Genomic DNA, 12,802 nt, shown 5'->3' with positions numbered 1-12,802 from the left:
GTTACGAAGTGATTTGTTCACTCTCGTTCACTGAAAAGATTCGTTCTTTTGAATGAATCGTTCACTCACGAGCCAACAGTAGTAGAGATACGTTCGACATCAGCAACAAATACAAACTGATTGAAACTAATTGAATTGTGTTTTGATTTGCAACGTTAACATTTAATAAGGGGGATGTTCAAAATATAGTATCACCAAAATCATACTAGCAGAGGATGGTTTCGATCCATCGACCTCTGGGTTATGGGCCCAGCACGCTTCCGCTGCGCCACTCTGCTCGCACAGTGAATGTCAACAAGTGATTTCTTCGCTCTCGTTCACTGAAAAGATTCGCTCTGAATGAATCGTTCACTCACGAGCCAACACTAGTGGAGATACGTTCGACATCAGGAACAAATACAAACTGATTGAAATGAATTGAATTGTGTTTTGATTTGCAACGTTAACATTTAATAAGGGGGATGTTCAAAATATAGTGACATCATAATCATACTAGCAGAGGATGGTTTCGATCCATCGACCTCTGGGTTATGGGCCCAGCACGCTTCCGCTGCGCCACTCTGCTCGCAAAGTGAATGTCAACAAGTGAGTTCTTCGCTCTCGTTCACTGAAAAGATTCGCTCTGAATGAATTGTTCACTCACGAGCCAACACTAGTGGAGATACGTTCGACATCAGGAACAAATACAAACTGATTGAAATTAATTGAATTGTGTTTTGATTTGCAAAGTTAACATTTAATAAGGGGGATGTTCAAAATATAGTGACATCATAATCATACTAGCAGAGGATGGTTTCGATCCATCGACCTCTGGGTTATGGGCCCAGCACGCTTCCGCTGCGCCACTCTGCTCGCACAGTAACTCCCAACAAGTGATTTGTTCGCTCTGGTTCACTGAAAAGATGCGTTCTTTTGAATGAATCGTTCACTCACGAGCCAACACTAGTGGAGATACGTTCGACATCAGGAACAAATACAAACTGATTGAAATTAATTGAATTGTGTTTTGATTTGCAACGTTAACATTTAATAAGGGGGCTGTTCAAAATATAGTGACATCATAATCATACTAGCAGAGGATGGTTTCGATCCATCGACCTCTGGGTTATGGGCCCAGCACGCTTCCGCTGCGCCACTCTGCTCACACAATAAATTCCAACAAGTGATTCATTGGCTCTCGTTGACTGAAAAGATTCTTTCTTTTGAATGAATCGTTCACTCACGAGCCAACATTAGTGGAGATACGTTCGACATCAGCAACAAATACAAACTGATCGAAACTAATTGAATTGTGTTTTGATTTGCAACGTTAACATTTAATAAGGGGGATGTTCAAAATATAGTATCACCAAAATCATGCTAGCAGAGGATGGTTTCGATCCATCGACCTCTGGGTTATGGGCCCAGCACGCTTCCGCTGCGCCACTCTGCTCACACCGTGTATTTAATCAACGAATAGATATATTTATATATTTTTATGGACCAGATCAAACCGTCCAAAACGGGTGGCTCTGTAATGCGTCTGTTTGGGACGGGACTCGACCGACAGAATTTGCATTTATGACCTGGTGGCCTCTAATTATCACTGATACTGCGTCGGGTTATTGCTTTTGGGTTACGTCGCCGACTCATCCAGGGGCGGAGCTACGTGGCGGTGGCTATTACGGCCACCCATCAGTGAGTATATGATATTCGATATTTAGTGAGGGGCATTCTGTTATATCTGTGATAGATATCTAGTGAAACAACTGGTGAGATAACTCGTGAGCATTTTGGGGCATTCTGTGATAGCTGATCTCACACAGATCGCCGTGTGAAATATCTGTGATATCAGATATCTAGTGAGACAACTAGTGAGATAACTATGTCTTGTCAAGCGTTGACAAATAGGAACATGCGGAGGTGGCAACGAATGGTCCTATCCGGATCAAGTGTCGAATAAACCAACGTATAAGTCTGACAAATATTACGGTTTTATTTGGTGTGGGGGGGGGGGATGAATAAAAAAATAAGTTGCTGCTAAACGTTTTATTAACCAAAGCAATGTTATATCACAACCAAGGAGTTTTAATGAGGCAACTTTACAAATGTACACAAAATGACCCAATTTTTTAAAGATGAAGTCAACTCTATATTATGTTCTCTGGAAAAAATCAGTGTTCCGATAAACACTTTGTTTGTGGAATATGAACGAAACAATCCAAGCGGCCATTTCATCACTTGCCGTCGACTGGAAATGACATTCGCAATTGCCAGGGCTAAAGTCACGGCTCAGCTTCAGAAATTTGCTGTCTTAATCATAATGCTGTGCTTAGAACTAATGGGGGGAATGCAAAGATTTAGGGTTGACTTCCTCTTTAACTTGAAAATGTGATTGTGACATGTGAACGTACACACGCACAAGGCACTGAGCTGTATTGATCGATGAAGCATTTTCCGGCCAAGGAGTGATTAACGGCAGCGGTTGTGAAATCAAAAGAAAACAAGAAAAATTGCTACTTTTCCTACAAGAATGAGATTTCTTCACAGCATTTTCTCACACAGGTAAAACGCTGGCGCTTATTGCAGATATGGCGTTATGCGTTTGTTAGCGTTAGCTCTGTTGGCACAAATCAACAACAATCATTCCTGCTCATTGAGGCACAGATCCGACAAAATGAAAAAGGGAAGATTTTCTTCCAAAGCTGAAAAACGGCAGATTACTGTCATTATTTTGAGATGACGTCTTGGAAGTCTCGCTAGCATACGGTTGGTTTGCAATTTGTTGCTTCTTGCGGCGTTTACTATGACTGCAGGACGGAAAGGAGCTTCCGGTGGACGTGCTCGCGTACGTTCACATCTTGGATGCAGCGGCGACGGCCGACACTTCTGGACGGCTGTACACATGAGTAGCGTTCTAGCAGAAAAACAGCCAGAAAAGCCACATCAAGTCCTTGATTAAGTCATGGCAGATCACTGAGAAACAAAGAATATTGTAAAATCAAATGATATTCCAGATTGACAAAAGTATAAAAGCAGAATCCGAGTGTTGATTCTTCTTCTTTTTTTTTTTTTTTTTTATACCTTCTGGCCTTCCGCGTTGTACTTGTTAAGAAAGTTCTGAACCCCGTTTGCATAATCTGGATGGACGGCTCTCAAGTTCTCCACCTGATGAACACGGCGCACAATTTCAGAGGGGTCCACAAAATGCACCCAAAAAACATGATGTGGAATTTTGCTTACCATACGCTTTTGGATGAAGAGTTGCGCCCCCTTCAGGGAGCCCGCCATGTTCTGACAAAGCCTCTGCCGCTCCTCTTCGTTCAGCACATGAGTGAAGAAGGCGCGAACCTGCAAGAAAAAGCACTTTTCTTATTTTTTTTTTGTCCTACAGAGTATTTTTTTATTTTTTTAACCAGCCAGTTCCGACAAAACGGTTACCTGGGTGACGTTGTCTTCATCGTGGCTGTTGTAGCGCGCCACGTCGGGGGACACCTTGAAGGTCGTCTCCACAAAATGAGGCTGAGTGTCCGGTGCGCTGAAGCTGTTGGGGTAGTAATTTGGAGCGCCACCTGGATGGAAGACAGGCAGAACACGTAGCGTGAGCCGAAGCTCTCGCGGGCTTGTCCGTCGTCCCCACCGTGGTTGTCGGTGAAGCACATGGGGCCGTCGCGCTGGTAGTGGGCCACTCGGGCCCTGTAGGGGCAGTTCACTGGGATGTGCAGGTAGTTGGCGCCCAGCCGGTGCCGATGAGTATCCGGGTAGGAGAAGAGGCGGCCCTGAGGCGGAGAGAGGTGCTTGAAGACTTCTTCTTCTATTCATTGTCCTAAAACCTTTTTGGTACCTGCAGCATCTTGTCGGGGCTGGCTTCGATGCCCGGCGGCATGTTGCTGGGGTCGAAAGCTATCTGCTCCACCTCGGCAAAGTAGTTGACCGGGTTCCTGTTCAGGACCATTTTGCCCACCGGGATCAGGGGGTATTCCCGATGCGGCCACACCTGAAGACCAGACGGGAGTGTTTGCAAATTTGCCCTTTCAAAGCCCACGGATGACTTTGTACCTTGGTGAGGTCGAAGGGGTTGAAGCGGAAGTTCTCGGCCTGCTCGAAGGTCATGACCTGGATGTAGAAAGTCCAAGAGGGGAAGTTGCCCTCGGCGATGTTGTTGAACAGGTCTCCGATGGCGTAGTCCGGGTTGGAGGCGACCAGGCGGTCGGCCTCCTCTATGGGCATGTTCTTGATGCCCTGGTCCGTCTGGAAAGACATCACATGAGCATCATCAACGCTTCGAGCGACAATGGACTTTTGAACACAAAGACTCGGATCTCTTCGATGAAGACCAGGCGTGACCTTGAAGTGGAACTTGCAGTACACGGGTTCTCCGGCGGCGTTGACCAGCTTGAAGGTGTGCGAGCCGTAGCCGTTCATGTGGCGAAAGCCGTCCGGCAAACCCCGATCGCTGAACAGGAAGGACACCTGCACGGTAACAAAGAAAAATAGATTACAAATAGGAGCCGTGATTTTAAAGACGAAAGGGAGGAACAATTGCATTTTTTGTGAAGCACTCATTTTTTGCATCTCGCACACACGGCTGACCTGGTGCAGACACTCGGGCCTCAGGCTGAAAAAGTCCCACACCATATCTGGGTCCTTCATGTGCGTCTGAGGGTTGCGCTTCTGCGTGTGGATGAAGGACGGGAACTGCAAAACATCAGCGGTCAACACCTGTCTTCCATTGCTGAAGAAAAAGACAGCGCTTAGCCCTGTGGAGGAAAGCTTTCCCTTCTCTGGTGTCCAAAATGCTACTGTGGTGCCTGACAACCAAGCACTGTTACCTTGGTGTGGAAGACTCACCAGCATGGCGTCCCTGATGAAAAAAACGGGCGTGTTGTTGCCCGTCAGGTCCCAGTTGCCCTCATCGGTGTAAAACTTGACGGCAAAGCCTCGAGGATCTCGCACGGTGTCTGCTGAACCCGATTCTCCCGCTGGAACACAGCAGAATTCAATATTCAAAGTTTGGCTGGAAAAGGAATGAGCGTTCCACTCCCATCCTTTAAGTGGCAGTAATGCGCTGCCTCCAAAATCCTTTAACATGAGATTTAACAAATAAACATGAAATGACAACTTTAAAGTCTTGTATTGCAAATATTTTGGGCAGTCCCGCTAATTCTAAGCAACAAACTGGAAAAACACAAGCTCCAGCGTTCACAACTCACCCACGGTGGAGAAGCGGACAGCGACGGGTGTCACTTTGCCGACATGCTCAAAGACTTTGGCCTTGCAGTAGCGGCTAATGTCGTGCGTCACCTCAAAGTAGCCAAAGGCTCCTGTGTGCACAAAAATCGTCCTTTCTTCACGTTCAAGAAGTGAAAACGATAATGAGCATACAGCTACGGTTCCTCCACACACGAGAGGAGCAACGGTGGTTTTTAAATGAACATGATGATGATTTTGCTGACAAATACCTCACCTGCCCCTTTGGCGTGGACCACACGCTCGGGGATCCGTTCGCGGTCGAAGTGGGCCATCTCGTCGTGGAAGACCACATCCTGGACCAGGAGGGGGCCCCTCGGTCCGGCCGTCTGCAGGTTCAGCTTGTCTCCGATGGGAATGCCGCTGCCTGTGGTCAGCGGCTCTGGTTTCTGAAGCACACGGCATCGATACAAAGAATGTCAAATGATTGTAGCCCGTCTTGAGTTTGATTCCATTTTGGTATTAGTTTTAGATTTTTGATGTATTGAGATTTTATTGAGTGCAAGATAACAATCGGCTGTTTGTATAATGACCAAGGTTGAAGTCCAGTCTTAAAGAATTCCTCTAATCTGTAAATCAGCTACTCTGCGTTACTTTTCAACTGCTAGCATGAGAGCAAAGCTATTTTTTTTGTGTTTGGTTTTCATTTCCGAATAGTAGTAAATCGCTAGCGTGCGTGCATACGTGTAAATTAAGACGAACGCTAACCAACACGGAATGCAACGATAACGTAGAAGCGCTGCATTTCGTTTGTTGATAAGAATGTTGTGATAAGGTTCAGCTAGTTAGCCCGACATGACCTCTCCCCCACTTCGCCCTCGTCCAAACCTGGGAGCTCCGAGCCTGATGCCATAGCTTCATTTGATCACTTGCTTTGTCCCTGCAGTCAGCCATATCGACAGGTGATCACCGAGCTTGATCGCCGAGCTTCTTTTCTTGATTCCAACAACTAAGTCGCTTTGGAACTTTTGGGTTTCCTCCCAGTCTGCCAATATATTTCAAGGATGTTTCCGGACTTTGCTCGATTTAACCCCGCCTCCTCCGGGTTTCTCTCTTCTGATTGGCTGCCGTGCAAGACGTTGACCTACTTTTGGGACCATAAGAAAAACAAGTATGATTGTATGATTTATTGACGTTACGTCACATAATCCTGAGTGAATTTAATAATTTATCTAGCCTCGATTAAACTCTCAACAGATCACTCGCTAGCTCAGACGTTCTTGTGTAGATGTTTAACTCGATGGATAAACTAAATGGCTAACCAGCTGGCTTACCAGATCGTGAGGTTTCTAAAAAAAAATGTTTGGATTTTATTTTCCTGTGGACATTTTTTTTTTTTTTTAGTTAACCAAATAAAAACAATCGTCCTGTCAGAGGAGTGAATTATTTGAAACTGCTTCCGTTGAATTGCTTTTATTTCAAAGAGCATTTACACAAGCTGGCGCTCGGGGCATTAGAGAGCTTCATGCATGGTCATGGAGGAGGCCAACAGAATTGCTGGATGGAAATGGAAAATATTGCTATTATTTGGCACAAACAGAAATACAATTCAATGTCATGTGGTCGCGGTGCTAAATATTCCTGGAGTTATTTCAAATGTGAGAATGCTGTCAAAAGTAGACTATGAATGTGACCGGTTGAGAAAATGGATCCAATTCTCTAAAAATGTCAACAAGGAAACCAAATGTCAATTTACGTTTGTCACAATTGACAGGGAGAAACACTATTTACACTCTTTAATCAAGTCAGCGGCTCTACTACTGCGAGAATAACAAAACAGCGCAACATGACAACAACGCGCTACCGGACGTTGGATTCGGCTATATCTGCAAAGAGATCATCTGGGAAGATAAAAGACCACCTGGATTGTGTTTCTTCAAAAGCAACATCGAACGACAGCACCGATCGGCTAGACTGGAAAGGAGACTTTAGGTGACATGGATTCACGGCTGTGTGTATATGTTGGATGCGTGGCAGATTTTTCTCAAGTATGAAGAAAGACCCATGGCCTGCCACTGGCATACTGAGATCCCTTTCTCATATTTTGCAGCGTTTGACTTCAGACCCTGCGCAGCGGGTGCCACATGGACACGGGCTTCCTCAGCGTGGCCAGCATTTGGTTCCAGTGAGTGATCCCCATGCCGCCGGCCTCTGGGCCGATGATCACGTGACCCAGGTTCTCGCCCCGCCCGTCGTCGGATGCCTCGGCGACGGTGACCCGCAGCGAGAGCTCCTGTGGGGAAGTAAAAAAAAAAAAAAAAGAAGGGAGGGGGTGTTATGTAAGCATGACTCAGCACTTGCTATCAGTTGGCAAGCGTGGGTCGGACCTGCAGGACGAGGGAGGGCACGGAGAAGATCATGGCCTCGTTGAAAATGGGGTTGGTGTCGTCCCTCTTGGTGGAAGTCTTCTTCTTGCTTATCTTGCGTCCGTCTTGCAGGAGGTAAACTTTGACAAACGGGTCTGCGACCAGGGACGGTCGGCGTTACAATTCCAAAATGAGCCAGCCGCACGCAATCCGCACACAATACGCACATGCAATCGAATTAGCTTCAAATGCTAATGACATTGCTCTAATCCTTCATCTTCAAACACATTTCATTTGATGAAGACTTTTCAATGACACGTCTAATTACAGTTAAGAACACGGAAAGGCTAATTAACAGAGGCAGAAGCTTGTATGGAATTCATTAAACGGCAAGGAGAAAAGTCTTGAACGCCAAGAGACGAACATTAGCACTAATGCTACTGCTAGCATGAAGACTGAAACTGTCACACACTTGTTTATCTTGAAAAAGAAGAAATTGCAAGTGCGTACGACCTGCAGTGTTCTTGCCGTTGGTCCACAACAAGTTCTTACACTTGGCCACCACCACCGTGAGGCGCTCCGCCGTGGGCAAGTAGCTGAGAGAAAGCAGAATTTCCCCCACCGCATCTGCCGCCTGAAACGAGTCCAAAACCACAAGCGAGTTTGGACGCAATTCCTGACAAAACCGAAACACTCCGAACATGTTGAAACGCATTTATCCAATCTTATTGTTGGTATTTCATCAAAAGGTTGTCATTTATTAGCCGTGATACATAAACCCGGCGGGTCAACGCTAGTCTGATTCCGATGACTATGATATCATTTGATTGATTTGATTTATAAACACAAGGAGAGTGATGATCATCCTAGTAAGACTCACTTTATTGACATCTTGGAGGTAGAGCCAAGCGTTGAAGGGTCTGACGGTGAGGTCCAAATCTGACAGTTTGAGTTCGGCCACGCCGGCGCTGATGTTCCTCTCGTCGCTGTCGATGCCGAAGGCGGCGAATCGGAGGCTGCACTCGTCCAGGGCGCACACGTCGACGGCCACAGAGAACCTCTCGTCGAAGATGACGGTGAACGCGTTTGTCTGCACCTGTCGGGGGATAAGACGGAATGTACTCCATTGACCGTGGCGCCGGGAAGACACGTGGTTAAGTTTATGGCTGAGGCACTAGCAGAGGGGTTAGGATCAGGATTGTCACATTAGATTACCGGCCTTACCTTCACTTGTAGATAAAGTCCACGCGCCGGTCCTTTTGAACAAACATCTCCGTAATTCGATTATAAAAGTCTCCTTTTTGTTTCAGCTCGGAAAGTCTTTCGGTTTCCATCGCGATGGTCGCCAGCGAGCAATGTCTTCTCGGATCCGTGCCGTTGCGTGGAAACGTTAGGAGTGGTTTTAAACTACAGACTGAATCTTCATCGGACGCCGGCAAAGTGAGGACGAGCTGGAGTAGCTTTGTCGCCTCCGGTACGGTCTGGATCAAATCATTTTTGGCCAAAAAACCCAGAAGCTGTTCTGGAGTTTGACATTCGTCCCTCACTGTTTGCGATGTAGACAATCCGATCAGATCGGCTTTTAGTCTGGCAATGTCAAGGAAGCGTTCGTATTTTGACAGGCTTCGCAGTTTGGCTTCAAAAGAGCACATCTGTGTCACATCACCAAATTTTGAGCAATCGACTAATCCGAGAAAGGCAAGGTCATCAAAACGATCCAACGTGTTTCTAATTTGGACGCTGACGTTATCTAGAATATGATCATACATCAATTTCCTTTCATCTCTGACAGATTGCTTGCCTGCTTTCCTTTGGACGTCCGTCAGACCTAGCTTGGTGCATTTCTGCTCAAATTGCTCATAGAAAATGTCAAACTTTGGTTTCCTGCGTACGACTCGTTCCATCGCGTCTCGGATTCGTTCGCAACGACGGTCAACGTCCATCGTGTCGTTTTCAAGCCCTTGAAAAAGTTCATCCGTTTCCTTGGCAATGTACTCGTAAGTATTGATTAAAAAACACGTGGAGGCTTTGGACAACCACTCGTCGTATCCGGTCGCCAGCAATTGAGTCTCATTGTCCCAGCTGTCAGGATCTTCACTCATGATGCGGAACACAGTGCGAAGATCCTCTTGATGCCTGCTTATCGTCTTAAACAAGGCGGAATCGGAACTCCATCGGATGGGCGCCGCTCCCGGCAAACGTCGCCTCACCACATCATCCAGCAAGCCGCTACGCTTTGTGGACTTAGTAAAAAAAATCCCAAGTCCTTCCACTGTTTTGAAAAATCTTTGACACACGGGCAAGCCTTTTGCAGAATGCCCTAAAAGGAGTTTAGACTTGTGTGCATCCAATTGCATAGCTTCAGGTACTTTTTCTTGCAATTTCTCCTGTACCCTGTGCAACATCCATGACGCCAGAGCAGGTACTTGATAGGTCTGAGCTACAATCTTCCCAACGCAATCGTAGTTCTCCAAAACTCCCAAGACGTAGTCCGCAACATCAGAAGCTCGTCTGTCATCGCATCCCAAAAACGCCTTCTTCACTTCACAGCCATCTTCTTGACTTGTAACCACATAGCGCAAAAAGAGCGATATTTGCGCTTGATCTGCGTCGTATGTTGTCTCGTTGACCTCCAGGGCAACGAAGATTGCTGCGTTAATCTCCTTTTTAATATCACTTCGAATGACATCGGCGATTGCTTCGATTAAATTGTTCTGCATTGTGGCTGACAAGCCAGAAAACACAGTGGGCGTCTCCAAATGTCTTGCTAAATTCTCATCTTTCTCAGCAAATGCATGTAAAAGTTGCACATAGTTTGAGCCAAACGGTAGTCCTTGTTTAGCAAGGAAGCAGGTTGCTTTAATCAGGTGTTTTAAAATCTCTCGATTTTCTTTCACTTTGCCATTGTGGACGCTAACATCGAGTTTGCGCTGCTCTTCCGCAGCGACATCTATCGTCGATGTCCCGAAATTTTTTAAAGCGATCTGGCTATGGATATGGGAAGCGGATCTTTCGTGTTTGTTGAGACTTCTGGGCAAATTTTTCATGTCAAAATATCCATTTTCTGTCCACACGTTGTCACGAGCGGAGAAGAGCAAGCAGGGGAAACAGAAGAGGCGACATCGTGCGGGGCAGCCGCAAAGCCAGTCCTTGCGCGTGTACCACTCGCTTCGAAACGAGCGACATGTTTTCGGAGGCACATCTCGAATCTCCGGCATTGGTCTTCCTCGCTCAATTAAATCCAATTGGGACTGGTAGTCCAGTTGGGAAAAGTTTTGAAGCGTGTAGATAATATCTTCTTGCATGTTTAGTTTTGAAGCTTTGCCGCCCGCGGCTAGCTTTCATCTTCGTTTTTTTATTGAAGCATTTTAGATGTAGCGTAGGCGTAATACTGCCACCTACAGGTCATCGATAATATAGCATTGTACTAGGTCATTCCAGTTTGTTTACCGTCGTCCTCAAATATACTAACAAATGTGGTCATTTGGGTCAATTTGACCCCAGACACATTTGCCTTCAGAAAATAATTGACAGAATTGTTTTGCCCAAGTTTTTGTCAAAGGCCCTTTTTTTTTTATTTGTTGAATACACCCCATAAATATCAGTGAGCCACTATCAGGTCAAATCTTTAAATTAAACTGAATCGATCTTGAAGTTTTGATACAAATCTTCTCAAATTGACTTCTCAACATTAATGAAGTCTTTCCAACTGTTGCCATACACTCGCTTCCCCTCGAAATAAAATAGAATACAAGAAATAAAATGTCGCAACTCTGCAGCTGTGGGAATGTTAGCTCACACACAGTGGCAGAGAGATTCTAACAGCTAAAACAGCTTGACCCCAGAGGTCAACCAATGCGATATTTGAGCTTGAAACACAAACTAAAAAAAACCATCACCACTGTGGTTATTTGGCTAGCGACTGTTTAAAAGCATGGTAAGAAATAAAAACGAGCCATGCAAGAAGTAACATCCGTGGGATGTCATTATAGCATTTGATGGAGACTAAAAAGCCGACGTGGACCGAGAAGAGGGCCTCGAACGGAAGACCGCCTGAGGGCTCTTATGGATTTTATTGATGAGGGGCAGCACGGAGGCAAATGTGCTCGGCCTTGGACTTTTGCCTCCTATTTATTTCTCCCTAAGTGTGCACAACAGGGCTTTGCCGACCAAAATGACAGCTAACCGACGAGCGGCAAATTGAGCAGAGCGGAGGACGGACACCTCGGCGGCGCACCGGAAAAGGCACTATGATTACAATTAGAAATAAAATGAGGGTGGTGCTGAGAAATGAGCTGATGTCAGCATTTTCTGTCATGTGTCCGTCCACTCAAGTGACGATTTTTTCTTTAGAAAGAACCCCACATCAGACTAGTGGTGCTGGAGAGTATTACACACCCGAGTCGCTATTAATTCATTGAGCTCCTCAGAGCGACCGGATTTCTGCTAAAGTGGAAGTCGGGAAGCATCTTACCCTGGTGACTCCCACGTTGAGCTCTTCCGGACCCAGGGAGATCCTGATGAAGCACCCTGGGAAGTCTCCCTCCTCTCTCTCCAGGAGGTCCTTCCCCTGATGCGCGGTGATGTGCAGCGTCCCCTGGCCGCTGTGGCGCGACGCTTCGAACTCCAGGGTCACCTCCAGCTGACCCACCGTGAAGTCGTGACCAAAGTTGTTGGCGATGGACGAGATGGAGCTGAGCGAGTCGGTGGAGACGGAGCGGTTGAGCTGGGCCGCGCCGCTCAGGTCCAGCTCGCGGCCCATCAGCTCCAGCTGGCCCAGATCCCTCAGGCCGTCCGGGGTGTCGCCCGGGCCCAGGCTAGGTTTGCGGCTAGACACCGTTGACGTCCGCCGGTGGTTGTTAGCCACCACCCGCTTCACAGACAACACACTTTGGAATCGGACCCCGAGCGACCGTGACCGACCATCGGCCTTACCTTTTGTCGGACCTCGGCGAAGGAGGTTCCGTATTTTTCCTGCAGGTATCTGTAGTCAAAATTAGGAAAGGGCGACGGGGCAGGGAAGGTACCGGACTTCCACAGCTTCCAGATGTTCAGCCCGGCCACTGCCAGCAGCACCACGAAGCCCACCAGGTAGATGCCCACCTCCCAGCCCGGCGGGTTACGCACCACTGTTGGAGACGCCAGTTGGAGACGCTTAGAAAGATGCGTGAAGATAGAAATTCACTTCATTCGATGATCCACTCACCACTCAGATGGTAGCCTGAGACGTCTCCGCTCGGAGGAGAGGACATGGCGCAGCAGCCGGC

At 46.9% G+C, this 12,802-nt stretch overlaps 2 protein-coding genes and 5 non-coding genes across 9 annotated transcripts; all 7 read right to left on the bottom strand.

Annotated features, from left to right (window-relative positions):
• Window positions 1-206: 206 nt before the first annotated feature.
• Window positions 207-278, bottom strand: trnam-cau (transfer RNA methionine (anticodon CAU)). Its single transcript has one exon. It is a non-coding gene; the product is annotated as a tRNA-Met (tRNA).
• Window positions 279-493: 215 nt separating this feature from the next.
• trnam-cau (transfer RNA methionine (anticodon CAU)) lies at window positions 494-565 on the bottom strand. The gene has a single exon. It is a non-coding gene; the product is annotated as a tRNA-Met (tRNA).
• A 215-nt stretch (window positions 566-780) lies between these two features.
• Window positions 781-852, bottom strand: trnam-cau (transfer RNA methionine (anticodon CAU)). The gene has a single exon. It is a non-coding gene; the product is annotated as a tRNA-Met (tRNA).
• Window positions 853-1,070: 218 nt separating this feature from the next.
• On the bottom strand, window positions 1,071-1,142 carry trnam-cau (transfer RNA methionine (anticodon CAU)). Its single transcript has one exon. It is a non-coding gene; the product is annotated as a tRNA-Met (tRNA).
• Window positions 1,143-1,360: 218 nt separating this feature from the next.
• On the bottom strand, window positions 1,361-1,432 carry trnam-cau (transfer RNA methionine (anticodon CAU)). The gene has a single exon. It is a non-coding gene; the product is annotated as a tRNA-Met (tRNA).
• A 581-nt stretch (window positions 1,433-2,013) lies between these two features.
• cat (catalase) lies at window positions 2,014-6,278 on the bottom strand. Of its 2 annotated transcripts, none has more exons than XM_085913868.1 (13): window positions 6,058-6,278; window positions 5,447-5,618; window positions 5,193-5,303; window positions 4,831-4,961; window positions 4,573-4,677; window positions 4,327-4,452; window positions 4,039-4,230; window positions 3,824-3,976; window positions 3,620-3,758; window positions 3,421-3,551; window positions 3,223-3,330; window positions 3,064-3,147; window positions 2,014-2,955 (listed from the first exon to the last, which is right to left on the bottom strand). In XM_085913868.1, the coding sequence occupies exons 1-13, from the start codon at window positions 6,121-6,123 to the stop codon at window positions 2,953-2,955; spliced, it is 1,521 nt and encodes a 506-aa protein (XP_085769994.1). In that variant the 5' UTR covers window positions 6,124-6,278; the 3' UTR covers window positions 2,014-2,952. The 2 variants fall into 2 exon arrangements, with proteins under 2 accessions (XP_085769994.1, XP_085769993.1); XM_085913867.1 differs by having other exon boundaries at window positions 2,014-2,896; window positions 6,058-6,276.
• Window positions 6,279-6,337: 59 nt separating this feature from the next.
• On the bottom strand, window positions 6,338-12,802 carry syt12 (synaptotagmin XII). Of its 2 annotated transcripts, XM_085913866.1 has the most exons (7): window positions 12,742-12,802; window positions 12,471-12,664; window positions 12,010-12,408; window positions 8,416-8,631; window positions 8,049-8,169; window positions 7,557-7,690; window positions 6,338-7,462 (listed from the first exon to the last, which is right to left on the bottom strand). In XM_085913866.1, the coding sequence occupies exons 1-7, from the start codon at window positions 12,785-12,787 to the stop codon at window positions 7,289-7,291; spliced, it is 1,284 nt and encodes a 427-aa protein (XP_085769992.1). In that variant the 5' UTR covers window positions 12,788-12,802; the 3' UTR covers window positions 6,338-7,288. The 2 variants fall into 2 exon arrangements, with proteins under 2 accessions (XP_085769992.1, XP_085769991.1); XM_085913865.1 differs by lacking the exons at window positions 6,338-7,462; window positions 7,557-7,690; window positions 8,049-8,169; ... (1 more) ...; window positions 12,471-12,664; window positions 12,742-12,802 and adding an exon at window positions 8,760-10,970 and having other exon boundaries at window positions 8,485-8,631.

This window comes from Syngnathus leptorhynchus, chromosome 6 (genome assembly GCF_054491065.1).
Source record: "Syngnathus leptorhynchus isolate UIUO chromosome 6, UIUO_Slep, whole genome shotgun sequence".
NCBI lineage: Eukaryota > Metazoa > Chordata > Actinopteri > Syngnathiformes > Syngnathidae > Syngnathus > Syngnathus leptorhynchus.
Note: the sequence above shows the minus strand (reverse complement) of the source record. Positions and strands in the feature narration are given on the sequence as shown.